General features: G+C 38.3%; 1 protein-coding gene across 3 annotated transcripts in view; it reads right to left on the reverse strand.

Annotated features, from left to right (window-relative positions):
• Positions 1-25,750, reverse strand: part of CROT (carnitine O-octanoyltransferase) — a 50,469-nt gene that overhangs the window by 1,857 nt on the left and 22,862 nt on the right. For 2 of the 3 annotated variants that reach the window (XM_061165115.1, XM_061165114.1), the window contains exons 8-17: positions 22,905-22,998; positions 21,933-22,058; positions 18,989-19,090; positions 13,427-13,510; positions 13,238-13,345; positions 12,881-13,011; positions 6,528-6,651; positions 5,095-5,173; positions 4,914-5,007; positions 4,675-4,794 (exon numbers count right to left, since the gene is read on the reverse strand). In XM_061165115.1, the coding sequence (XP_061021098.1) occupies positions 4,675-4,794; positions 4,914-5,007; positions 5,095-5,173; positions 6,528-6,651; positions 12,881-13,011; positions 13,238-13,345; positions 13,427-13,510; positions 18,989-19,090; positions 21,933-22,058; positions 22,905-22,998 (1,062 nt within the window). The remainder of the gene's footprint in view (positions 1-4,674; positions 4,795-4,913; positions 5,008-5,094; positions 5,174-6,527; positions 6,652-12,880; positions 13,012-13,237; positions 13,346-13,426; positions 13,511-18,988; positions 19,091-21,932; positions 22,059-22,904; positions 22,999-25,750) is intronic. The other variant, XM_061165116.1, reaches the window with a different exon arrangement.

The raw sequence follows: 25,750 nt of genomic DNA on the forward strand, positions 1-25,750 counted from the left end.
GAAAATAAAGATGTTGTATAATATAAGTCTTGTGGATGACCATGTGATTTTCACATCACTGAAAATTAAGACAGGAAAGTAGGTATCTTCGACATGTACTTTAGACAAAGCAGAATGAAATAAAAACATGTTCTGGCTCAGTATATAATAATGAAACCAATCTTTGAGTGGATTATATTTGCTGAAAGATATACAGGAACTTACAGAAAGTCCTGCCTTGCTTTCACTGGTGATTCATGATCAGTAGGCATTTTCTAGCTATACTGTACATACACCTCTAAATATTTAGCAAAAGCTAAGTATTTCTTCACAAAGAGGAACAATTTCTGTGTTAAATTTTTTTTAATTCAGTTATATTTTTAAACTATAGAAAGAATAATCATTCCTACATGCGTAATTCACCAAAGAATATACACAGATGACAATAAACAAAGAGAATGTCTTTCTTCATATGAATTCAGGTTAGGTTATATTTTCCTATAAAAATTTGTAGACTGCTTTATAAAGCTTAAAGTTGGCAATGATGTGATAAAATAAGGAATACTAACTATCATATTATTATTTGTAATGGGAAAAACTGGAAATAGTAGGGAAGTGGTTTAATTATGGAAATCCATAAGACTAAACCTCAGATACGCAGATGACATCACTCTAGTGGCCAAAAATGAAGCGGAACTAAAGAGCCTCTTGATGAAGGTGAAAAGAGGAGAGTGAAAAAGCTGGCTTAAAACTCAACATCCAAAAAACTAAGATCATAGCATCCAGTCCCATCACTTCACAGCAAGCAGAAGGGGGGAAAGTAGAAGCAGTGACAGATTTTCTTGTCCTGGGCTCCAAAATCACTGCAGACAGTGACTGGAGCCATGAAAGTAAAAGATGCTTGCTTGCTCCTTGGAAGGAAAGCTATGACAAACCTAGACAGTGTATTCAAAAGCAGAGACATCATTTTTTTGACAAAGGTCTGTATAGCCAAATCTGTGGTTTCTCCTGTAGTCATGTAGATATGTGAGAATTAGACCATAAAGAAGGTTGATGCTTTCCAACTGTGCTGGAAAAGACTCTTGAGAGTCCCATGGATTGCAAGGAAATCAAACCAGTCAATCCTGAAGGAAATCAACCCTGAATATTCATTGGAAGGATTGATACTGAAGTTCCAATACTTTGGACACCTGATGCGGAAAGCCAATTCACTGGAAAAGACTGATGCTGGGTAAGATTGAGGGCAAAAGAAGAGGGTGGCAGAGGATGAGATGGTTGGATGGCATCACTGACTCAAGGACGTGAATTTGAGCAAACTCTGGGAGATAGTGAAGGACAGGGAAACCTGGCGTGCTGCAGTCCATTGGGTCACAGAGAGTCAGACACAATTTAGTGACTAAACAACAAGACTAAATATTACTCAACCAAAAATACCTCAAAGCATATTTAATGGCACTGAGAAATGCCTGAAATAATATTGAGAATGCAATTCACAAAAAGGGTGCTAAAATACTTATAATATGATCTACATTTATAAAAAAGTATACGCTATAATCTATGCACATTATAGATTAGAAAGATAATGTCATGTCTTACAACGGAAATGTTAAATTTGTTCTTATATTTTTCCATATTTTACAAAATATTTTAACAATGAGCATGAAGTACACATAAAATAAAATGCTATTTCAAAAATAAACTAACTTTCTCTAGGTCATACATTTTCAAGCTTAACGGTGAAGGAGAAATTCCTTTCAGAGAATTTCTATGTATTTGGGGTATATACACAGTAATGACTCAGAAATTGAGTACACCTTGAGCTCTGACTTGTTTTCTGAGCTCCAAACTCATATATCCAACTGCCTACTGGCATATTATCTTGTATATAAATACAAATTATAGTTAATTCCTATATTAGCAGAAATTTTGAAGTGACCATGTACAAAACGAAATTATTACTTCTACCCTAACATGCCCATTTCCCCTCTAATTTTCTCCATCCCAGTAAATGCCACCATTAGAATCAGTAATCCATCAATAAGTCTTACTGGTTCTACCTCCAAAACATCTCTCAAACCTCTCTACTGCTCTCCACCTTCAGTATCAACTGCCTTGTTCAACACACATACCTTCCATGCTTCCTGATTTCTTTCATCTCATTCTTGTTCATAATACTATCTACCTAATTTATATTGCATATAACAGCCAAGGGTCCTTCTCAAATGTAAATAAAACAAGTAACTTTCATACTTAAAATTAGTAAAATGCTTCCCATTACTTTTCGGAGGAAATCTAAACTCCTTACCATGTTACAAGGCCCTACATCAACGGAGCACCCCAACCTAATCAGTACCTCCAGGAATACTGTTTCTAAAGCTCACCAGGTAATTCTCAGATGCACTCAGGGTTGAGAACACTGCCCTTCCTGCCAGTTTTCGCTCTGGTCTCCCCCTCCTTCTATCTCTTCTTCTACCAACTTCCCACTCAGTTGTTAATGTATAGCCACACTGCGCCTTAATATTCCAAGCTCTTCCCTATCCTCAGACTTGCATGCTTCTGCTAAACAACAAAGTCACTGGGAAATAGGAATGAGCACAACATGTTGAGCTGGGGATTCAAAAAAATTAAAAATCATGTTCTTGCAGGCTTATATTCTAGGAAGTAAAGATAGATAACACACACACACACACACACACACACACACACACACACACACACACACACACACACACACTGGGTGATTATAAATGTTAAAATTCAACAGCTGTGTGTGGGGAAGGGGGACTGCTATTTTAGAAGGTCAGGGAAGGCCTCTCTGACGAGAGCCTCTGAAATAAGGTGGTCACCCTTGCACATATTGCAGGTAAGAGACTACTAAGAGGAGGAAATCTTAGACCAGACTACTAAGAGGAGGCTGTGAGGGCCTCGAGGACGTGCTTTCCCGGCAGGTAGAAGGTAGCCATTGGGACTGGAGTGGAGGCAATCAGAAGCACTGCAGGAGACAAGGTCAGAGAGGCAGAAGAGAGCAAGATCATGAGGGTCTCTCACGAGGACTGGATCTCATGTGACTGAAAGGAAAAGCCCTCAGAGGGTTCTGAGTAGGAGAATATGACTTGGGTTCCAATGGGCCATCAGGGCTGCTGCGCAGAGAATGGTCTGCAGGGAAGGGAAGCGAAAGCAAGAAGAGCCCGGAGGACCTGCTGCAGAGTGAGCGGGGGACAGATGCTGGAGGGCTGTCCTCCTGGCGATTCATATGATGAATTCCTTCATGTCCTCTCCATCTCAGCCTCATCAGCCCTCCCTCAGACACTTCCCCTGACCACACACTATATAAAGCATTGCTCTGTCTCCCTGCCAGTTTGTTTCTATGGCCACATTGACTCAATTATTTCCTCTGCAATAGTCACCATTATTTGCAGTCACCCTACTTGTTTGTCCCCTTTGGTCCCTGTTTCCCATGTAAAAAGTACAATCTGCAAGAGAGGGGATCTCGTTTGCCTTGTGTCCTGAGCACCCAAAACAATCTTCGGCACATTGTAAGTTCTTACTAAATACTTCCTGAGTGAGTGAATAGAAGTTCTGTTCCAGGATCATGAAAAATTTATTTTTTCAAAAAGTCAAAAACCTGAGGTATATCTGGCCTAAACTCTTAACCCTGCATGCAAGGTGAGATCCATGACTTGCCAGGGAATATGTTACAGTCTTCAGTTTTCTCTGTATGTGATGATGATTTTTGACTTCTGACTATTGCAAAAAAGGATAATAAGATCCATGTTTAAGCTTTATCATTAATTCACAAATTAATGTATAGAAACTGCAAATATGACTATGGGAATATGCCATCTAAGACTTAGATGTCAACAAACACGAGCACCTCGAGTATACACAAACACACTTGACATGGCAGATAATAAAATTTTGAAAAAACAATATTGACTAAATTCTTTTAAAAAGAAGTAGAAAAACAATATTTTAGAAAGTGAAACATGTCAGACATACCATTATTTCCATTTTTCACATTCCACCTGAAATGCCTCTAAGCCTGCTCTCTTCTTATTCACACAGTGCTAAATGTAGCCCTGTTATTTTAATTCCCTGACCCAAGCTCTTACAGAAGAGACAGCCAGACTCTATGAAAGGGGACCTTCCAAGTCTTTGTCAATTCCTGATTACCTTGTTCTCCACCTCTCTTTCTCTTGCCAGGTTTTAGTATTTTCTTTCTCACTCTTTCCAAAAATTTAAGTCAAACCCCATACAATAAAAATGAAATGCATCTGAAAGGGTAAACCATCCTTTTCTGAATGTAAATTAATTTACCTTGTCTCTTGTCCTGGTATCATTGCTACTGTCTATGACTGTACTAACAACCACATATGTTTAGACCATCAGTTTCTACCTGAACTTAGCATCAAATACCTGAGGTAGAACAAGTATGGTAATATGTGTACTGATTTTGGAGGATGATGAGGACATGGTCACCGAGTCAATGCTGAAACGGTGTTGTGCACAAAACACCTCAAGGACTGATTTCACAAAAGTCTCAAAAGCAGGAGAGACTAATTAAGCATCAAACACCTAAGTGGTAAAAAATACCTGCCCATGGAGCAAGTGACAGACGAGAACATCAGAACCATAGTGCAGGGAAGACATTCAAACAATGAAAACGAGCAGTGAGAATAACAAGAGCAGGCTCACCTGTCGTCTCTGATGTGATAGAAGAACCCATAGCCACTGTGCACCATGGGGGCCATCACGCCCTGGACTCTCAAATAACCAACCAGGCTGGTTGAGAGAACAAAGTTCCCACCGCCTCCACTGTGCGGCACAAAGAAAGGATATTTTACTAGGCTTACAGAGGCTTATGCTGTTTCTGAAAAGCTTTGAACATCCAGGAAGAAGAACTGCTGAGGTGACAAGACACCGCTTTACGTTACCTCCTGGAGAAGAGGGGGTCTGTGAAGAGTTCTGGAACAGGAAGGCCTTCCTCCTTTGCTATGAGTGAGAGGCCTAAAAGATGACGGTCAAATCCTGCAATAGAACCCCAAACTTGAGGTTAGAAGAATTTCCTGCACAAGATAATTTTTTTTTGAGTGATAATAATTCCAGTGTATGTACCTTTTCCAGTTGAACAATCTTTCATCATTTTATTATGTTTTGCAAAAGCTTCTAACATCATGTGCTGCCGCTCAAGAAGCTGTATTAAAAATCAAGAGATACTTTAATAACAGACTGTACAGAAACCAAACAGAAAAACCTGAGCTCAAGGTAATTAGAAATTGGGTAATTTATAAGAGAAAAAAGAAAGAGTTCAAGAAAGACCTTGAGACACATAATTTTTGTGTCTTTTTTAGCACTTCTTCTATTGCCTTTTAAAAAAAATGTATTTTATATTGGGGTATAGTTGATTAACAATGTGGTGTTAGTTTCAGGTGCACATCAAAGTGATTCAGTTCTACATATACATTATCCATCCTTTTCCAGATTCTTTTCCCATTTAGGTGGTTATGCTCAGAAGACTGAGCAGACTTCTCTATGCTTTACTGTAGGTCCTAGTTGGTTATCCATTTAAAATATATCAGTGTGTTCATGTCAATTCCAAACCTCCAACCTATCCCTCCCCTCAACCCTTACCTCCTTCCACTGCCTTTTCCTTCCTATATGCTCTGAAACTTATTTCCTTTCCAGAACAAGAAAATAGGAACTTGTGGGTAGCACTAACATGATATTAACAAGGGTAAAGACAAAAGCAATTATGATTTCAAAACGAAAGCATAGTTGTACAAAAAAGATAATTAAGCAGCTCCATGAAATTAAAGTAAGGCAACACATATATAACTAGGTGCTTTTCTGGTGGCTCAGTGGTAAAGAATCCGCCTGCAATGCAGGAGACAGGGATTCGATCTCTGGGTCAGGAAGATCCCCTGGAGAAGGAAATGGTCACCCACTCCATTATTCTTGTCTGGGAAATCCCAGGGACAGAGGAGCCTGGCGGGCTACAATCCATGGGGTTGCAAAGAGTCGGACACGACAGTGACTAAACAACAACAATATATAACTATGTCTATCAAGACTAAAGAAGCAAATGCAATACCAAAACAGCAGTGGGAATGCACTACTCTTTTGTGGTAAATGCTTAAAAGTAAGTATAAAACAACAAAACATATAAAGCTATATTGGTTCTAATATTAAAAAAAAAACCTCATTTCAAAAACATTCAACCACATCAAGAAAAGTTCCCTTGTAAAGGCGTTTGGGAAGAGTCTGCATTGTGTGGGTGTTATCTAAAGGCAGATCAACAGTAGTGAAATACTCAAGGTGTGGGAAATTACTTTGCCTAGAAGATGATGCAAATGGGCTTATCAGGTCTTCCCTGTTTCTTCCTCTCTCCAAGTACATACTTCACTGACAAATGAAGAAATGTTTGACAGTTTCCAGGAAAAAAGGTTTGAAAATATTTTACTGATTCAGGGATTTGAAGAAGTTAGTTATTCAAGGGTCAAGTTTCCTTTAGGACAAACAACTTATCTTTTTGCTTTTTGAATACTCACACTGGTAGAAGGATTCTGCATGGATTGGCACCAACTGACTGCTTCTACTGTACACGGTCGCACAGTCTCTGTACGGCCATGATAAAATAATCTTGTCATAGCTGTTTCATAGCAGCAACCAGGACTATAAGAAAAAATGAAAATGAAAGAGAATGTATCATGAGAAAGAAAACACTATAATGTTACTACAAAGAGTTTACCTAGTAAAGCTGGCTTTGGTCAGAGATTAAGTTCTATGGTATAGACTGCAATTGAGATTTTCAATAACAAACAGGCTATTTTCAACAGCCAAGAGCAAAAACTACTCAGGCCTGGTATAACAAATGTCTCAAAGGCGTGGCTGCCGTCAGGCTGTATGCTTTGGTGTCTGTGGTAGGTGGCCTCTAAGATGCCTCCAGCTCCTAATGCCCTGGTATAGCCCCTCACGGTGGGTGTAGGATGGCCTTGGTGTCTTCTTTCTAACAAAAAGAACAGGACAAAAGCAGTGAGAAGTCACTTCTGAAATCAGGTTACAAAGTGAGCTCTCTCATGAGCTCTCACTGCCTCACTCTGAGGAAAGCCTGCGGCCATGCTGGGGGCTGCCCTGTAGAGAGGCCCAGCGAGCAAGAAACAGAGAGGCCTCTAGGCTACAGCTTGGGAGGAAAGGCACCTTACTCACAACCACGTGAGTAAGACTGGAAGCACATCCTTGTGAAGGAGTGCCTTCAGATGAGGACGTGGCGCTGGCTGACACCCTGACTATAACAACTGAAGTCAGAGGCATCCAGCTAAGCTGCGCCTGGATTCCTGACAGACAGAAAATGTGAGATGAATATTAAGCGTTTGCTGTTCCAAGCTACTAAGATATCGGGTAATTTGTTACACAGCAATAGAGAATACAGTGCTTGGCCTATATGAGAGAACTAAAGGCCAAGCACTCTGTCTTCTCTATTGCTGTGTAGAGCTTGAATGACTGTAAAATTAAGTAAAAGCATTATTTAATAAGTTCCCTAGGGCAGCAGCCCTCAAACCTCTGGGATCTAATGCCTGATGACCTGAGGTGGAGCTGATGTAATATGAGAAATAAAGTGCACAATAAATGTAATGTGCTTGAATCATGTTGAAACTATCCCCCTCATCCCCCCACAGAAAAATCTGTCTTCCACAAAATCCATCCCTGGTGCCAGAAAGGTTGGGAACTGCTGCCCAAGGATGATGACTATTTTCCTGGGTTAGAGAATGATATAAATGATATAACAACTTTTGGTACAAAGCTCTCTTTCCTGGTGATAGGAATTCAGAGTTAAAGCAATCAAATGGAATTAGAGTAAAAGGTGTGAAAGTGGGTACTAAAAGGGGTCAACACTGTTTTATTTTTTGGTCATGCCACACAGCTTGTGGAATCTTAGTTTCCTGACCAGGGATCAAACGTGGGTCCACGGCAGTGAAAGCATCGAGTCTCAACCACTGGACCACCAAGAAACTCCCTCAAATAGTTACTGGGCCTCCTCTGTTCAGTGTTTCTATGACCATTTCCCTGAGCTGAACTAGTATCATTTCCAAAATGGGAATAAGAAAGTGTAAGTAACAATTTAGGGACTTCCCTCCTGGTTCAGTGGGTAAGACTTTGCCTTCCAATGTAGGGGGTGTGGGTTCAATTCCTGGTCAGGGAGCTAGGATACCACATATCTCCTGACCAATAAACCAAGAGAGAAGCAATACTGTAACAAATTCAACAAAGACTTTAAAAATGGCTCACATAAAAAACCTTTTAAAAAAATTAAAAATAAATGCAGTAAGAATGAATGAAAAAATATCACTACTCAGCAACTTGTAATGAAATAATAGAGATATCTTGGTAATGATCATCAATGGCCACTAAAACCATTAGGTAAAAACATCAGGGAGGAAACTTTATAGTGGATGTCGGCTAACAACTGAACAGGATATGATAGGAAACAAATAAGATGAACTATATGATTTACTGTTATAAAAAAATAATAAAATTTACTGATTACTATTTTCAAGTTTCCAAATCTAACCATCAGTTTATAGGAAACATGGAAGACAGAGCAAGAACGCTTAACAGTTTTTTTACTTAAAGGACAAATACATAAAATAGTAGTAAAAATTTATGTTAATGAACACACAATGTAAAAAAATGTAATCTGTGACAAAATAAAAGCACAATGATGGACAAAAGCACAGCATATACTACTGAAACTAAGCTGGTATTATTCAAACTAGGTTGCTATAAATTTAAGATGTTAAATGTAATTTCCAAGGTAGCCATAAAGAAAATATCTTTAAAAATGGAGACAAAAAAGACAAGGAAATCAAAATGGTACACTACAGAAAAAAATCAACTAAATACCAAAAAAGGCAGGAATGAAGGAACTGAAGAACAAAACCACATAAGACCTACAGAATACATAGCAAAAGGGCAGAATTCTTCCTCATCAGTAATCATCTTAAATATAAATATATTAAACTCTCCAAAGGTAGATTTTGGCAAAATGAACAAAAACATAAGTCTATATACTATCCTCAAGGGATTTGCTTTAGATACTAAAACAGATAGAGGTTAAAAATAAAAGGATGAAAAAAATAGTAACCAAAAGAGAGCTAGAGTGGCTACAGATTTTTTTTTTTTCTATTTGGAGTGGCAGTATTATTATCAGACAAACTGTATTTTAAGTAAAAAGCTGAATGAGACACACAGGACATTATATACTGATAAAAGATATAACTCATCAAGATATAACAACTATAAAAATATATGTACCAAACAACAGAGTTCAAAGATACATGAAGCAAACTCTAACAGAACTGAAGAGAGAACTAGACAGCTCTACAACAACAGTCACGGACTTCAGAAATATCCAACTTTCAATAATGGATAAAACATGTAGACATAAGATCAACAAGGAAAGAGAAGGCCTGAACAGCAACTACACCTAAAAGACAAGGGCTTCCCCAGTGGCTCAATGGTAAAGAATCCGCCTGCAATGCAGAGATGCAGGTTCAACCCCTCGGTTGAGAAGATCCCCTGGAGAAGGGCATGGCAACCCACTCCAGTATTCTTGCCTGGAGAAACCTATGCACAGAGAAGCCTGGTGGGCTACAGTCCACAGGGTCACAAAGAATCAGACACAACTGAAGCAATTTAGCATGCACGTGTGCAAAAGACAGATTGAGAATATGCCACTAGGAAATAGAAGAATATAAATTCTTCTCAAGTATACATGGAACATTCACCAGGACAGCCATATAATAGGGCACAGAATATCTCAATAAATTTTAAAAGACTGGAACCATACAAAGTATCTTCTTCAATGACAATAGGATGAAGCCAAAAAGCAACAGAAGAAAAACTGAAAAATTCACAAATATGTAGAAATAAAACAACACACTCAACCAACTGGTCAGGGAGAAATCACAAGGAGTATCAGAAAACACACTGAGATAAATGAAAAGTAGAACAGAACTTACCAAAATTTATAGAATGAAGCAAAATCACTGTTCAGAGGGAAATTTATGGCTCTAAATATTTATATTAAAGAAGAAAATCTCAAATCAGTAAATTAACTGCACACATTAAGGAATTAGGTAAAAGAAGAGCAAACTAGACCCAAAGCCAGCAAAAAAACAAATTAAGATCATCATAGAGATAAAAAAAAAAATACAGATATGAAAAACAAAGAAAGTGAACTAAACCAAAAGTTGATTCTTTGTAAAGATCAACAAAATTGACAAGCTTTTAGCTGTACTGACTAGAAAAAAGGGAGAAGACATCAATTATTACCAACTATGAGAGGGCATTACTACTGACTTCACAGAAATAAAAAAGCACCGTAAGAGAATATTATGAACAACCATTTACAATAAACTGGATAACCTAGATGAAATGGACATATTCTGAGAAATACACAAATGACCAAATCTAACTCAATGAAAAACAGAAATCTGACCAGACGTATAACAAGTAGTGAGATAAATCAGCAATCAGAAACCTCCCTACAAAGTTAAGTCCTGGACCAGATGGCTTTACTGATGAATTCTAAATTTAAAAAAAATCAACCACCAATCCTTCTCAAACTCTTCCAAAAACACCAGAGAGGAGGGATCATTTCCTTACTCATAAAATGAGACCAGCATTACCCTGACACCAAAACTAGGCAAAAACACGGTAAGAAGAGACACTACAGACCAATATTCCTTATGTCCAAAATCCAAATAGTATCACTCAGTCACATCTGACTCTTTGTGACCCCATGAACTGTAGCCTGCCAGGCTCCTATGTCTGTGGGATTCTCTAGGCAAGAACACTGGAGTAGATTGCCATTTCCTCCTCCAGAGGATCCTCCTGACTCGGGGATCAAACCCTTGTCTCCTATGTCTCCTGCATTGAAGGCGGATTGTTTACATGCTGAGCCATCAGGGAATAGATGCAAAAATCCTCTCCAATTTACTAGCAAATTGAATTTAACAGCAGATTAAAAGGATGACACAGTAAGTCTCCTACATATGAACCTTCAAGCTGCCAACTTTCAAAGATGTGAACGTGTGTTCACTTATCAATCATGTGAATTAGTGCACGTGTCTGGCGTACATTGTCATGAGCATGCAACCTTTGCAAGTGGTTGTTCAAACTGCCCTCCATCTCCTATTGCAGATGATCCTTCAGCTCCACCATCTCCCCATCTCCTCTACCTCCTCCAGTCAGTAATTCTTCCTGCTTGTTCACTCAATGCCAGCCTCCATATGGCAGCTGTTGTACTGTACTACTGTATTCTTCAAGGCTTTACTATAAGATTAAACGTTTATTTTATTTTTTTTTTTTATTAGTTGGGGGCTAATTACTTCACAACATTTCAGTGGGTTTTGTCATACATTGATATGAATCAGCCATGGATTTACATGTATTCCCCATCCCGATCCCCGCTCCCACCTCCCTCTCCACCCGATTCCTCTGGGTCTTCCCAGTGCACCAGGCCGGAGCACTTGTCTCATGCATCCCACCTGGGCTGGTGATCTGTTTCACCATAGATAGTATACATGCTGTTACAGTGCTATACAGTTGACTGTGTTAGTTGAGTACCTAGGCTAACTTTGTTGGACTTACTAACAAACTGGACTCAGAAATGAGCGCTCAGAACAGAACTCATTTGTATGTAGGGAACTTACTGTATGCCATAACCAACTGGGATTTATCCCACGAATGCAAGGATGGTGCAACATATGAAAATCAATGTAATACACCACATTAATAGAATGAAGAAAAAGACCTACATGATAATCACAACTGATACAGAAACAGCTTTTTATAAGATCTTGTACTCTCCCATAATAAAAAGTGAACAAAGGAACTTCCTCAATATGATAAAGATTTATGAAAAACCCACAGTTAACACCATGCTCAGTGGTGGAAAACCAAAAATTTCCCAGCTAAGATGAATAATAAGACAAGGATGCCTGCTTCTGCCATTCTACTCAACATAGTACTGGCTATTCTAACTATAAAAAAAGAAATAAAAGGCATCCAAATCAGAAAGGAAAAACTGAAGCTATCTCTATTCATAGATACCAAAATGCTAAAGAATCCACAAAAAAATTGTTGGAGATAATAAATGAATTCAGTTTTTCAGGGTATGAAGTCAACACACCAAAATCAGTTGCATTTCTATACACTAGCAATAAGTAATCTGAAAAGTAAATCAAGAAAACAATTTACAATAACATCAAAAAGAACACATAGGATTAAGTTTACCCAAGGAGACAAAAAGACCTGTACACTGAAAACTAGAGAAGCCACTGCAATGAGAAGTCTGTGCACAGCAACGAAGAGTAGCTACCACTGTCTGCAACTAAAGAAAGACCATGCACAATAATGAAGACCCAGCTCAACCAAAAATAAACAAAATTTAAAAACATAAAGATACATATTCTCAGATAAAATTTTAAAAAGATCAAGAAGCTTCCACTTCTGCTTCGGATGTAGAAAGTCACAACATACCATCTCTCTTATCCTAAAAATGAGTAAAGACTAGATTCCACAAAACTCTATCTTTTCATGAGCCCATCTGAAAACAGGCTTCAAGAAAACCAAGTGATCTGAATTTCAAAGCATGGCAAACCTCTGTGAGATGAGAACAGGTACTTCAAAAGAATCAAGGTAATGAAAAACAAGGAAAGACTGTCAGAGTGTCACAGGTGGAAACCTAACAACACTGCTGATCAAAGTACAAATTACGGCACAGCGCCAAGTGGGGGGAAAACCTCAGAGGAAACACGGGAGTTACAGTAGAAAAGCTAGAGTAAAGATATCCTCTTTGGCCTCCAGACTCTGAAAATGGAGAAGGACTGGTCCTCACCGCCCATGAAGTCTGTAATAGGCCAGCTGAAGGGCCAGCTGAATAAACGTATCAGGGTGAAGCTGCTTCTTCTTGGTTAGCTTTTTGCCAAAAGACGTAAAGGCATACACCACAAGCTGGAGATCGGATGCCTAACAAACAGAATTAAATGGGAAGAGTGAGCATATACCCAAGGAGAATACCCCCAAAGATAAGCAAATTATTATTAGCATTAAATGAATAAAACAGAAATAAAAGTGTTAAAAGCTATGACTTCTAAATGTTTTATGCCATCATACTTGGATGATAGCCAAATATTCATACACAGTAGTTAAAAGATAAAGTATTAACTATCAAAGAGAAAAGTGAAAAATCTACCTGCTTGAAATACTGGGCCTTAGCTTGGCTGATGTCATTTAATACTTTTTCATCCACAGTGAAAACAAGCTCCTCTGGAACCGGTATATCCCGTACTTTTTCCGAGCCCTGAAAATACAGAAAATTTAAAAATACTGTATCTATAAAAATATGAGGTGAAAAGGGAGGAAATGATTTGTTCTAACATACCTTCCATCTTCCTTCATTCTTAATAATGCTCTCATCAATATAATTGCAGATTTTTACTATAACCATTGCATCAAAAGGAGCATGCTAAAATGAAAACATACAAAATTTTGAATACTTCATGTAAGTTAAGACTTGACCCAGTATTCTATTTTCATTTTTGCCCCACTCTTAACACACAAGAGCAGAATTCTCATCTGCCTCACTTCATAATGATAAAGATAGGGATATTCTACAGTATAGTAAGCAATTGATGTATTTTATTTCCTGAGGAAGAACGCATATTTAAAGTTAGAAGCAACTAATCAGGGCTCTTGAAGTAACGGGAAGGGATGTAAAGTAAATATGAATCATAAAGAGAAGACAATTGCTATTTGTACTGGAAGTTAAAGGAGGTATACACATATACGTATAGAATGGTAAAACGTTAAGGAATGGTAAGACCACTATGGAAAAGCAGATGGAGGTCCCAGTGACATGTATGCCAGGTAACAAGACTCACCGGTCATGGACAAACCCTCTTCTAACTGCATCTCACAGCTGCATAGTATTCTGTAGCTTTACAACAAATTTTCACAGACACTGCATATATTGTTTCACTGAGACAATAGTGTTAAAATGCAACCAGTAAGAAGAGCAATACTGAAGTGCCAATACTTTGGCTACTTGATGCAAAGAGCTGACTCATTAGAAAATACCCTGATGCTGGGAAAGACTGAAGGCAGGAGGAGAAGGGGGTGACAGAGGATGAGATGGTTGGATGGCATCACTGATTCAATGGACATGAGTTTGAGCAAACTCTGGGAGAGAGTGAAGGACAGGGAAGCCTCGTATGCTATAGCCCACGGGGTGGCAAAGAGTCGGACATGACTGAGCAACTGAACAACAAATGTAATCTCCACAAAACCCTCTAACAAAGAGAAGACAAAACAATTGAGCCCAGGATTTTAAATCCCTAGAGGGAAATGTGATTATGTAGTCTAATCAATAAAGCACATATTTTAGTACCAATGTAAGAGAGCAGCAACATGATTCTAGATCAAGAGCAAGTTAACTTTACAGTATATATGCTTTACTAATAATGTTTTATATAGGTTAAATAGTATTTTCAATAATCATCTTGGGGTGCAAGAGTAACCTACATGGAATTTTGAAAGCATATTATCTAGTGAAGACCATCAGATTAATTTTATAAATATATGGGGGATAATGCATACACAGAAAATGTGTCCACACACTTTACTACAAGAAAGCATCTCAGTTGTACAAAGACACATGCTCATTATAGGACCAGTATTTTTATCCCAAAATAGAAAATATGATTAAAATTACTTTCTCCTGAATTTGAGCAAACCGCAGGATATTGGTGTCATCAGTAAAAATCAAGGTAGTACAAGGTGGTAATTTTAGGGGGCTTGGAGTGAGGGAGGAAAGCAAGAAGATGAACTCTTGATGATGAGAGTAACTTATCCCTTACATAACAATGTAACATTCGGTTTGGACAATTTAACACACAGTGAAACAAAACTCTCAAAATGAGAGTACGGAGTAAAAACTAGAAAAATATAAGTGCAAACAAATCAGAAGAGAGAGCAGGCAGAGGGGGAAAATGGTTATGAATAATATTAAGCTCAGTTTTAGAATCTGGAGACAGGAAGAGACTTTTAGGAGGATGAAGGCAATGTGAGTCACACATGAAGAAGAGGGAGATCCTTTCCATCTGACAAGTCAAGGAGAGATGGAAGGAAGAAGCCAGAAGGTTGTTAACTACTTTACAAAGCACAGTTTTCAGGGAACAGTGAGGCTGTAAACCAGACTGAGGAGGTTAAGGAGAATCAAACAAGGAGCGGAAGAGAAAAAAGCTGAGGCAATTAACAAGAATCTTTTGTCAACAGGGGACTCTTTTTTTTTTTTATTTTTTTTTTATTTTTTTTAAATCTTTTTTTTTTTTATTAGTTGGAGGCCAATCACTTCACAACATTTCAGTGGGTTTTGTCATACATTGATATGAATCAGCCATGGATTTACAAGTATTCCCCATCCCGATCCCCGCTCCCACCTCCCTCTCCACCCGATTCCCCCGGGTCCTCCCAGTGCACCAGGCTGGAGCACTTGTCTCATGCATCCCACCTGGGCTGGTTATCTGTTTCACCATAGATAGTATACATGCTGTTCTTTTGAAATATCCCACCCTCACATTCTCCGACAGAGTTCAAAAGTCTGTTCTGTATTTCTGTGTCTCTTTTTCTGTTTTGCATATAGGGTTATCGTTACCATCTTTCTAAATTCCATATATATGTGATAGTATGCTGTAATGTTCTTTATCTTTCTGGCTTACTTCACTCTGTATAAGGGGCTCCAGCTTCATCCATCTCATTAGGACTGGTTCAAATGAATTCTTTTTAATGGCTGAGTAATATTCCATGGTGTATATGTACCACAGCTTCCTTATCCATTCATCTGCTGATGGGCATCTAGGTTGCTTCCATGTCCTGGCTATTATAAACAGTGCTGTGATGAACATTGGGGTGCACGTGTCTCTTTCAGATCTGGTTTCCTCAGTGTGTATGCCCAGAAGTGGGATTGCTGGGTCATATGGCAGTTCTATTTCCAGTTTTTTAAGAAATCTCCACACTGTTCTCCCTAGCGGCTGTACTAGTTTGCATTCCCACCAACAGTGTAAGAGGGTTCCCTTTTCTCCACACCCTCTCCAGCATTTATTGCTTGTAGACTTTTGGATAGCGGCCATCCTGACTGGCGTGTAATGGTACCTCATTGTGGTTTTGATTTGCATTTCTCTAATAATGAGTGATGTTGAGCATCTTTTCATGTGTTTGTTAGCCATCTGTATGTCTTCTTTGGAGAAATGTCTGTTTAGTTCTTTGGCCCATTTTTTGATTGGGTCATTTATTTTTCTGGAATTGAGCTGCAGGAGTTGCTTGTATATTTTTGAGATTAATCCTTTGTCTGTTTCTTCATTTGCTATTATTTTCTCCCAATCTGAAGGCTGTCTTTTCACCATTCACCATTGCAACAAAAAGAATAAAATACTTAGGAGTATATCTACCTAAAGAAACAAAAGACCTATACATAGAAAACTATAAAACACTGATGAAAGAAATCAAAGAGGACACAAACAGATGGAGAAACATACCGTGTTCATGGATTGGAAGAATCAATATTGTCAAAATGGCTATTCTACCCAAAGCAATCTATAGATTCAATGCAATCCCTATCAAACGGTATTTTTCACAGAACTAGACCAAAGAATTTCACAATTTGTATGGAAATACAAAAAACCTCGAATAGCCAAAGTAGTCTTGAGAAAGAAGAATGGAACTGGAGGAATCAACCTGCCTGACTTCAGACTCTACTACAAAGCCACAGTCATCCAGACAGTATGGTACTGGCACAAAGACAGAAATATAGATCAATGGAACAGGATAGAAAGCCCAGAAATAAATCCACGAACCTATGGACACCTTATCTTCGACAAAGGAGGCAAGGATATACAATGGAAAAAAGACAACCTCTTTAACAAGTGGTGCTGGGAAAACTGGTCAACCACTTGTAAAAGAATGAAACTAGAACACTTTCTAACACCATACACAAAAATAAACTCAAAATGGATTAAAGATCTAAATGTAAGACCAGAAACTATAAAACTCCTAGAGGAGAACATAGGCAAAACACTCTCCGACATAAACCACAGCAAGATCCTCTATGACCCACCTCCCAGAATATTGGAAATAAAAGCAAAACTAAACAAATGGGACCTAATGAAACTTAAAAGCTTTTGCACTACAAAGGAAACTATAAGTAAGGTGAAAAAACAGGGGACTCTTAAGGAAGAAGAAAGACAACTGTTAACAGACATTCTACTACTTGCACATCAACTACTTCACCTTCTTTGGCAGTAACAACTACCTTATTTTTCTTTAGGCAACCAGCACACATCTCTGTGGTGGTTTGAATGAGTGAGTGATCCTACTAGCTGGGTCCCAAGGTTTGGCAGGTGACCCAGGCCAGGTGGACTCCCTGGAATGTGCACAAGATGCACACAGGCTGATACAACCAACGAGCATTATTCTCAGGTCTTTTGCTGGAACCAGAGGGGTTAAAAAAAAAAAAAAAACTGGCTATTTCCATGAAGAACAATAACGTACTAGGAGAGCTGTGAAAACATGAGATTGTAGGTAAAACCATCACATGGTACAGTCTACATAAAAATAAAGCTGAGCGTAGGAAAGTGATGCCAAAAAATGTAGAAATTTCTAACGAAAGCATTTGGACATTGGAAGTCAGCCTGACCCAAATTTAGCTGTATCCCATGCCACAAATATCTCCGTAAGGTAATGACAGTTTGATTTAGGTTTCTATCACCTAAAACTGAAAAACATTACTGATTAATACAACTACTGAACCCAGATCAACAGGTCTTTTTAGTATTTTAGTCACTAAATCTTTTGGAGGAAAGCCCCTAAACACAAACAAACAAAAAAATCTGTCTCATACTACTTTATACCAAGTCACATACTTTATGAAAAGTTATATAACAAGATTATAAGTATAGATTGCAATTCTGACTTCAGTTGATTTCTTCATTTTCTTGGTTCATAGACCTCCTGAATGTCCATCAGACAATGGCAGGGGAGAGATGATAAAGACAAACATAGGAGAATAGAAGAGAAACAAGTCGTGTGTGTGTATACATATATTTTGTAAAGAAGGTAAAAAAAACAATGCTATCCGGTACCAAATATTTTATTTATTTATTTTTGTTTTTCTCCCAATTATTTTTATTAGTTGGAGACTAATTACTTTACAATATTGTAGTGGTTTTTGCCATACATTGACATGAATCTGCCACGGGTGCAGATGTGTTCCCCATCCCATCCCTCTGGGTCATCCCAGTGCACCAGCCCCGAGCACTTGTCTCATGCATCCAACCTGGACTGGCCATCTGTTTCACACTTGATAATATACATGTTTCGATGCTGTTCTCTCAGATCATCCCACCCTCGCCTTCTCCCATAGAGTCCAAAAGTCCGTTCTATACATCTGTGTCTCTTTTTCTGTCTTGCATATAGAAGGTAAAAAAAAAAATGCTATCCAGTACCAAATATTTTAATATCCAGAAGTAAATAATGTTTCAAAGATCATGTGTCATTTTTTTAACAAGGTTACAAAATTACTAGGCAAATTTACAAATATAGCTACATACATTTCTCTGTACACAGAACATATGCATAATGCTATATCTTTTTTAATATGTTGTTATTTTCAACAAGTAGCAGTAGATTTTAAAAGAGCTTCTACCACATAAAGATACATGCAAATTCCATTTTACAGACACACACCAAACTGTTAGCCTAACTACAGATGAAAATAATTTGTCCTATACTGTTTTCACTGAGAATTCATAACTAAAACTTTTACTCTAATGCCATAAAGCTAAAAAATGATTTATTATCCTGCCACAGGACAGCCTAACTATTGTAGATTACTGCCACTCATTTAACTGAAAAGAGTAAAAGGAAAAAGTAACTTCAGTAGTTTACTTACATCACAATTACTGCCAAATACTCCATTGGAAAAGGAAATCAAGTTGTAAGATTTGTCACCCCAGCGTACTGTTGGATCTCCACTAAGAATCTTTGCAGAAACCTAAAATAAATTTATTATTTCAAATTAAAAGAATCTTAATATTGGTTTTTAAGTATTTGTATCTTAAATACATACAAACACACATGATCTCACTTTTCCTCTCTTCAGGTAAACCAAATTTAATAAAATAACAGCTATTCTCAAGAAATAATAATTCAGGTCCTGACTATTTAAATACTCAAAATCCAAGAAATTCTACCAGAAAAGAGGATGGGACAATATTCATGAATGTTTAGAGAATATCAAAGAAAAAGGACAAGGTGTTTGCAACTTTAATAGGATAAGAAGCATTGAAGTTTAGTCATGAAAATCTAGTTACAAGGAAAATATTTCAAGAATTCATATCCCACTAAGCCAGTTTCTCAAATGGTAGGTTTTGGCCATAAATGAGTCAGGAAAAGAACAAAAGGAATAACAATAGAACATAAACATCAGAGTATATCACAGATAGTCAAAGTAATTACTCTTTTGTGAAACTTCTACTATGTATGCATTTGTGTGTGTGAGCACATGTGTGTTTAATGAGCTACAATCTAAATATGTCTAACTGTAGATTGCAGCAAAAAAGTCTGAGCAACATTTAATTAAAATATATTCTTCCTCAAGAAGTTCGTTGATTCTACTTTTAAAAAGGCAGTTGGGGTTGCCGCCGCTGCCGCCGCCATCGTGCCAGCCCCTTGGATTGATGCATCATGCCTTACGTGGGAAGGACAGCAATCCCAGGGGAAAGTTGCCATTGTGGAGAAATTGTCTAGCCTTCCATTCCAGAAAATCTAGCACAGCATCACGGCACAGGACCATCAGCCCACACCAGACAGCTGCATCATCAGCATGGTTGTGGGCCAGCTCAAGGCCGATGAAGACCCCATCATGGGGTTCCACCAGATGTTCCTATTAAAGAACATCAACGATGCTTGGGTTTGCACCAATGACATGTTCAGGCTTGCCCTGCACAACTTTGGCTGACCTCCTCCCAGCCAGGCACTCATGCTGTTTCTTCCTCCCTCCTCTTCCCGATATTATTCACACTCCTCCAGATGCTCCAAATATCATTCACAAATGAGCAGGGCCGCGGTGGGCGTGGGCGCAGTGCGCTGCTGCTACCGAGGTGTTGTGCATGATGTTTGGACGCTAGACTAGTTGCATCTCACAGGAGAAGTTTGTGTTGTACCAGTGCATGCCTTGGAAAGACTTAAGTAGTGCAAAAGGTTGCCTTTTTTTTTTTTTTTTTTTTAAATCTACTGACAGTTGCTCTAGTAACCCAAAGAAGTGAAGGAGAAAGTAGCTGCCTCACCGCCCAGATATTGATTTGTTCAGATGTTTCAATGCCTCATGATACAATAAAACCATGACAATTTTCTTAACAGTTTAAAAAAATAAATAAATAAAAATAAAAAAGCAGCTAAAGAGGGAAAATTTTTCAAGCTACAAGATTTTTCAATCCAATATTTATCTCATTTAATACTGATGGATGCAAAGATTCTGAGATTCCTACAAATACAACTGCTTATCTTTTATTTTTTCCCAGGAAATGGTAATGTCCCAGAAAAAAAAATAAAACCCCAATTATCCTTAAACTCACTAACGTTAGTGTGTTTTATAAAACCAAATGATAAAATAAGACACAAGAGTGACATAATTCTTAGGACAGACCTCACCAACTAAGGTATCAAGGCCCACTGCTGTGGGCTATAGGTAGGTTTTCATGTCACCTTTGGTTTGAAAAGCTCATTTTGCCCCATGCCTTATGCAAATTTTCTGTATATATAATCAGTGGAAAGGTTGGGAACCAGTGCCATGTGATAAGCAAATAATAATCATACTTCTTTAAACAACATATAAGATCTGTCTAAACAGCCTTGCTGCTCAGACGGTAAAGCGTCTGCCTACAATGTGGGAGACCCAGGTTCGATCCCTGGGTCGGGAAGATCCTCTGGAGAAGGAAATGGCAACCCATTCCAGCACTCTTGCCTGGAAAACCCCATAGACGGAGGAGCCTGGTAGGCTGCAGTCCATGGGGTCGCAAAGAGTCGGACATGGCTGAGCGACTTCACTTTCACTTTTCACTTCTATGCATTGGAGAAGGAAATGGCAACCCATTCCAGTGTTCCTGCTTGGAGAATCCCAGGGATGGGGTTGCACAGAGTTGGACACGACTGAAGTGACTTAGCAGTAGCAGATTTATTTACGTATAATCTTATGATACGTGTGTGTGTGTGTGTAGCTAAGAAAATGCTTTAAAAGCTTGCACAAAATATTTATATTTTATGACTTAGTATTTGTGCTTTCTTTTCTTAGCTGCCCCATTCTAAGATAAAAGATATTTTCAAAATCTAGGAAACAATTGTTTTCACGATTATGTTTCAAGGTGGTTTTATAGGTGTATACTTCAAACTAAGCTGTATACATTAAACATATACAGTTTTTTGCATGTCAATTACACTTAATAAAGTGATACTTTAAAAAAAAAAAAGCCTGCATGTAACAAAATTCTTCTCATGTTCAATTTACACAAGAGTTCTCCAGAAAAATCTGTGGGAAGAAATAAAACAAGGGACTTTCCTGGTGGTCTCATGGTTAAGAATCCATCTGCTGGCGCAGGGGACAGAGGTCTGGCCCATAAGTGGTAGCTACTGAAGCCCACGCACCTACAAGCCTGTGCTCCACCATGAGAAGCCACTGCAGTGAGAAGCCCACATTCCGCAGCTGGAGAATACACCCTGCTTGCCACAACTAGAGAGAAAGCCCATACAAAGCAACAAAGACCCAGCACAGCCAAAGATAAATAAATTCTTTTAAAAAAAAAGAAAGAAAGAAATAACAGAACAAGATAGCTGAATACCTGAGAATAATCTTCCGGTGTAGCATGTGGACTGTCATCATCTAAACAAAATACCAGTAAACTGCTCTGAATTTTTTCTAACATAGTCAGGTTCTCGGGATTAAGACTAATCAAATATTCTCGTGCCTAAAGGGCAAGGAGAAAAAATAAAATGTTACAAGTTAAATATAAAATAGCCAGAAAAGCTCAACAGGTTCTCAAAAAGTTAGAGAAAAGGTTCATCAAGAAAAGTGTATATTCAAGGACCTGTGTGTTGAATCCTAAACAGGTTTTCTTCTCTAACAGCATGCCTACTCCCTACACTTGTGCTACTAAATGTATAAAGGTATAAAGTTATGCCCGCTTTCCTGGGTGCTCAGACAGTAAAGAAAATGCCCGCAGTTCAGGAGACCCAGGTTTGATCCCTCAGTTGGGAAGGTCCCCTGGAGAAGGAAATGGCTACCCACTCGAATAGTCTTGCCTGGAGAATCCCATAAACAGAGGAGCCTGGTGGGCTACAGTTCACGGGGTCAACAAAGTCGGATATGACTGAGTGACTAAGCACACATAAAGTTATGCCACCCGCTAGATTTTCTGATTGCTCAATATTGTACAATGTATTTAACACTGCTTAAAGCTTAAAGCTGTCTATTTGTCTTTATTTCAAAATCTGAACAAACGGCCAGCATGTGCTTGAGCTGAGTGCTTGAAGTATAAATGTAAACAAAATAATAGTGCATCCTCTCCCCAGGGTTAAATTATAGTTAATAATATTGTACTGCCTATTTGAAAGTTGCCAGAGAGTAGATCTTAAAGTTCTCATCACAAGAGAGAATTTCTAAATTTTTAAATTTTCTATACAGTGATGGACGTTAACCAGATTTACTGTGATATTTCTCAGTATAAACAAATACTAAATCCTTATGTGTATACCCAAATAGAATGTTGTAAGTCAATTGTACCTCAAAAGAAAAGAAAAATGTAAATTATAACCTTAGCCCATCGAGTTCGCTCCTCAGTAGTTAATGCCGCTACCCCAGGTCCGTCAGGTTCACTGTGGCATTTCTTTTGGATGTATGTCAATTGCCTTTGGAAGATTAAATAAGGAAGATTCAAAAAGAGCACAGGCAGGAGCACTAGCTACTTTGGCCTTTCATAGGCTACGAAGTTTATTAGTACTTAAAAGTTTTGCTGTATTATCCAAAGACAGGGATTATGGTCTCTACAGCAATGGAGTTATTTCCTACACCCTCCCCCCCGACAGTGATTATGTGGCTATTAATATCAGTATACTTGATAAGAGCTTAAGTAAATAAACTTTCTGTTTGATATAATTTATACTTTCAAAAGGTACACACACTTCCAAGATCCAAGTAAATACTCTGCATAATGGAGAAATTTAAAAATATTCTGGCACATAATCTCACAAGTATCATATATATTTTATCTAACTAAATACTATGTGAATATATTAACAGAGGACTTATCCTATACCCAATTAATGCTTGGGTTTTAATCCCCAAAATAGAAATACCAGGTAGTTTTAAATATTGTCATATGTGCCATTGTTACTTAAAATCATTATAAAGACTATTCAGTTCAGTTGCTCAGTTGTGTCCAACTCCTTGCAATCCCATGGACTGCAGCACGCCAGGCCTTCCTATCCATCACCAACTCCCAGAATTTACTCAAACTCACATCCATTGAGTTGGTGATGCCATCCAACCATCTCATCCTTTGTTGTCCCCTTCTCTTCCCACCCTCAATCTTTCCCAGCATCAGGGTCTTTTCAAATGAGTTCATTCTTTGCATCAGGTAGCCAAAGTACTGGAGTTTCAGCTTCAGCATCAGTCCTTCCAATGAATATTCAGGACTGATTTCCTTTAGGATGGACTGCTTGGATCTCCTTGCAGTTCAAGGGTCTCTCAAGAGTCTTCTCCAACACCACAGTTAAAAAGCATCAATTTTTCAGCGCTCAGCTTTCTTCACAGTCCAACTCTCACATCCATACATGACCACTGGAAAAACCATAGCCTTGACTAGACTGACCTTTGGTGGCAAAGTAATGTCTCTGCTTTTTAATATGCTATCTAGGTTGGTCATAACTTTCCTTCCAAGGAATAAGCATCTTTTAATTTCATGGCTGCAGTCACCACCTGCAGTGATTTTGGAGCCCAAGAAAATAAAGTCTGTCAATGTTCCCCCATCTATTTGCCATGAAGTGATGGGACCAGATGCCATGATCTTAGTTTTCTGAATGTTGAGTTTTAAGCCAACTTTTTCACTCTCCTTTTTCACTTTCATCAAGAGGCTCTTTGGTTTCTCTTCACTTTCTGCCAGAAGGGTGGTGTCATCTGCATATCTGAGGTTATCGATATTTCTCCTGGCAATCTTAATTCCAGCTTGTGCTTCTTCCAGCCCAGTGTTTCTCATGATGTACTCTGCATACAAATTAAATAAGCAAGGTGACAATATACAGCCTTGACATACTCCTTTTCCTACTTGGAACCAGTCTATGTTCCATGCCCAGTTCTAACTGTTGCTTCTTGACCTGCATACAGATTTCTCAGGAGGCAGGTCAGGTGGTCTGGTATTCCCATCTCTTTCAGAATTTTCCAGTTTGTGGTGATCCACACAGTCAAAGGCTTTGGCATAGTCAATAAAGCAGAAATAAATGTATTTCTGGAACTCTCTTGTTTTGATAATCCAATGGATGTTGACAATTTGATCTTTGGTTCCTCTGCCTTTTCTAAATCCAGCTTGAACATCTGGAAGTTCACGGTTCACAGACTGTTGAAGCCTGGCTTGGAGGATTTTGAGCATTACTTTGCTGGTGTGTGAGATAAGTGCAATTGGGTGGTAGTTTGAGCATTCTTTGGCATTGCCTTTCCTTGTGATTGGAATGAAAACTGACTTTTTCTAGTCCTGTGGCCACTGTTGAGTTTTCCAAAAGTATACTGGGTTCACCAAAAAGTTCATTAGGGTTTTTCTGTAACATCTTGGCCAACCCAAACAAAGCTATGGTAATCAAAACAATATGGCACAAATGACACTCATACAGGTCAATGGAACTGAACAGAGAGCCTATAAATAAATCCACTTACAGTCAACTGAGGTGCCAAGGAGACCAAGAATACATGGGAAATGGATAGTCCCTTAAGTAAACAGTGTTGGGAATATCACCACATAAAAAGAATGAAACTGGACCCCTATCTTATACCTTACACCTTACACAGAAATCAACTCAAAATAGATTTAAGGCTTAAATATTAGACCTGAAACAGTAAAACTCATGGAAGAAAATATGGGACAAAAGCTTCCAGACATTAACCTTTTGCAATCATTTCTTAGATATGATACCAAAAGCACAGGCAACAAATGTAAAAAGAGACAAATGAGATTACATCAAACCAAAAGCTTTAGCACTGTAAAGGAAACAGTGAAGTGAAAAAGCAAACTACAGAATATGAGAAAATATCTGCAAACCATATACCTGATGAGAGGTCAAGGAACCTTCACAATTTAATTGCAAAAAAAACCAAACAACCTGATTTTAAAATGGGCAAAGGAATTGAACAGACATTTCTCCAAAGAAGATATAAAAATGACCAAGAGGTACATGAAAAAGTGCTCAACATCACTAATTATCAGGGAAGTGTAAATGAAAAGTACAATGAGATATCCTCTCACACCTGTCAGAATGACTATTACCAAAAAGACAAGCAGTAACAAGCACTGATGATGATGTGAAGAAAAACAGAACCCTTCTGCAGTTCAGGTGGAACCGTCAACTGGTGCAGCCACTGTAGAAAACTATGGAGGTTCCTCAAGAAATTAGA

This window comes from Dama dama, chromosome 18 (assembly GCF_033118175.1).
Source record: "Dama dama isolate Ldn47 chromosome 18, ASM3311817v1, whole genome shotgun sequence".
Classification (NCBI taxonomy): domain Eukaryota; kingdom Metazoa; phylum Chordata; class Mammalia; order Artiodactyla; family Cervidae; genus Dama; species Dama dama.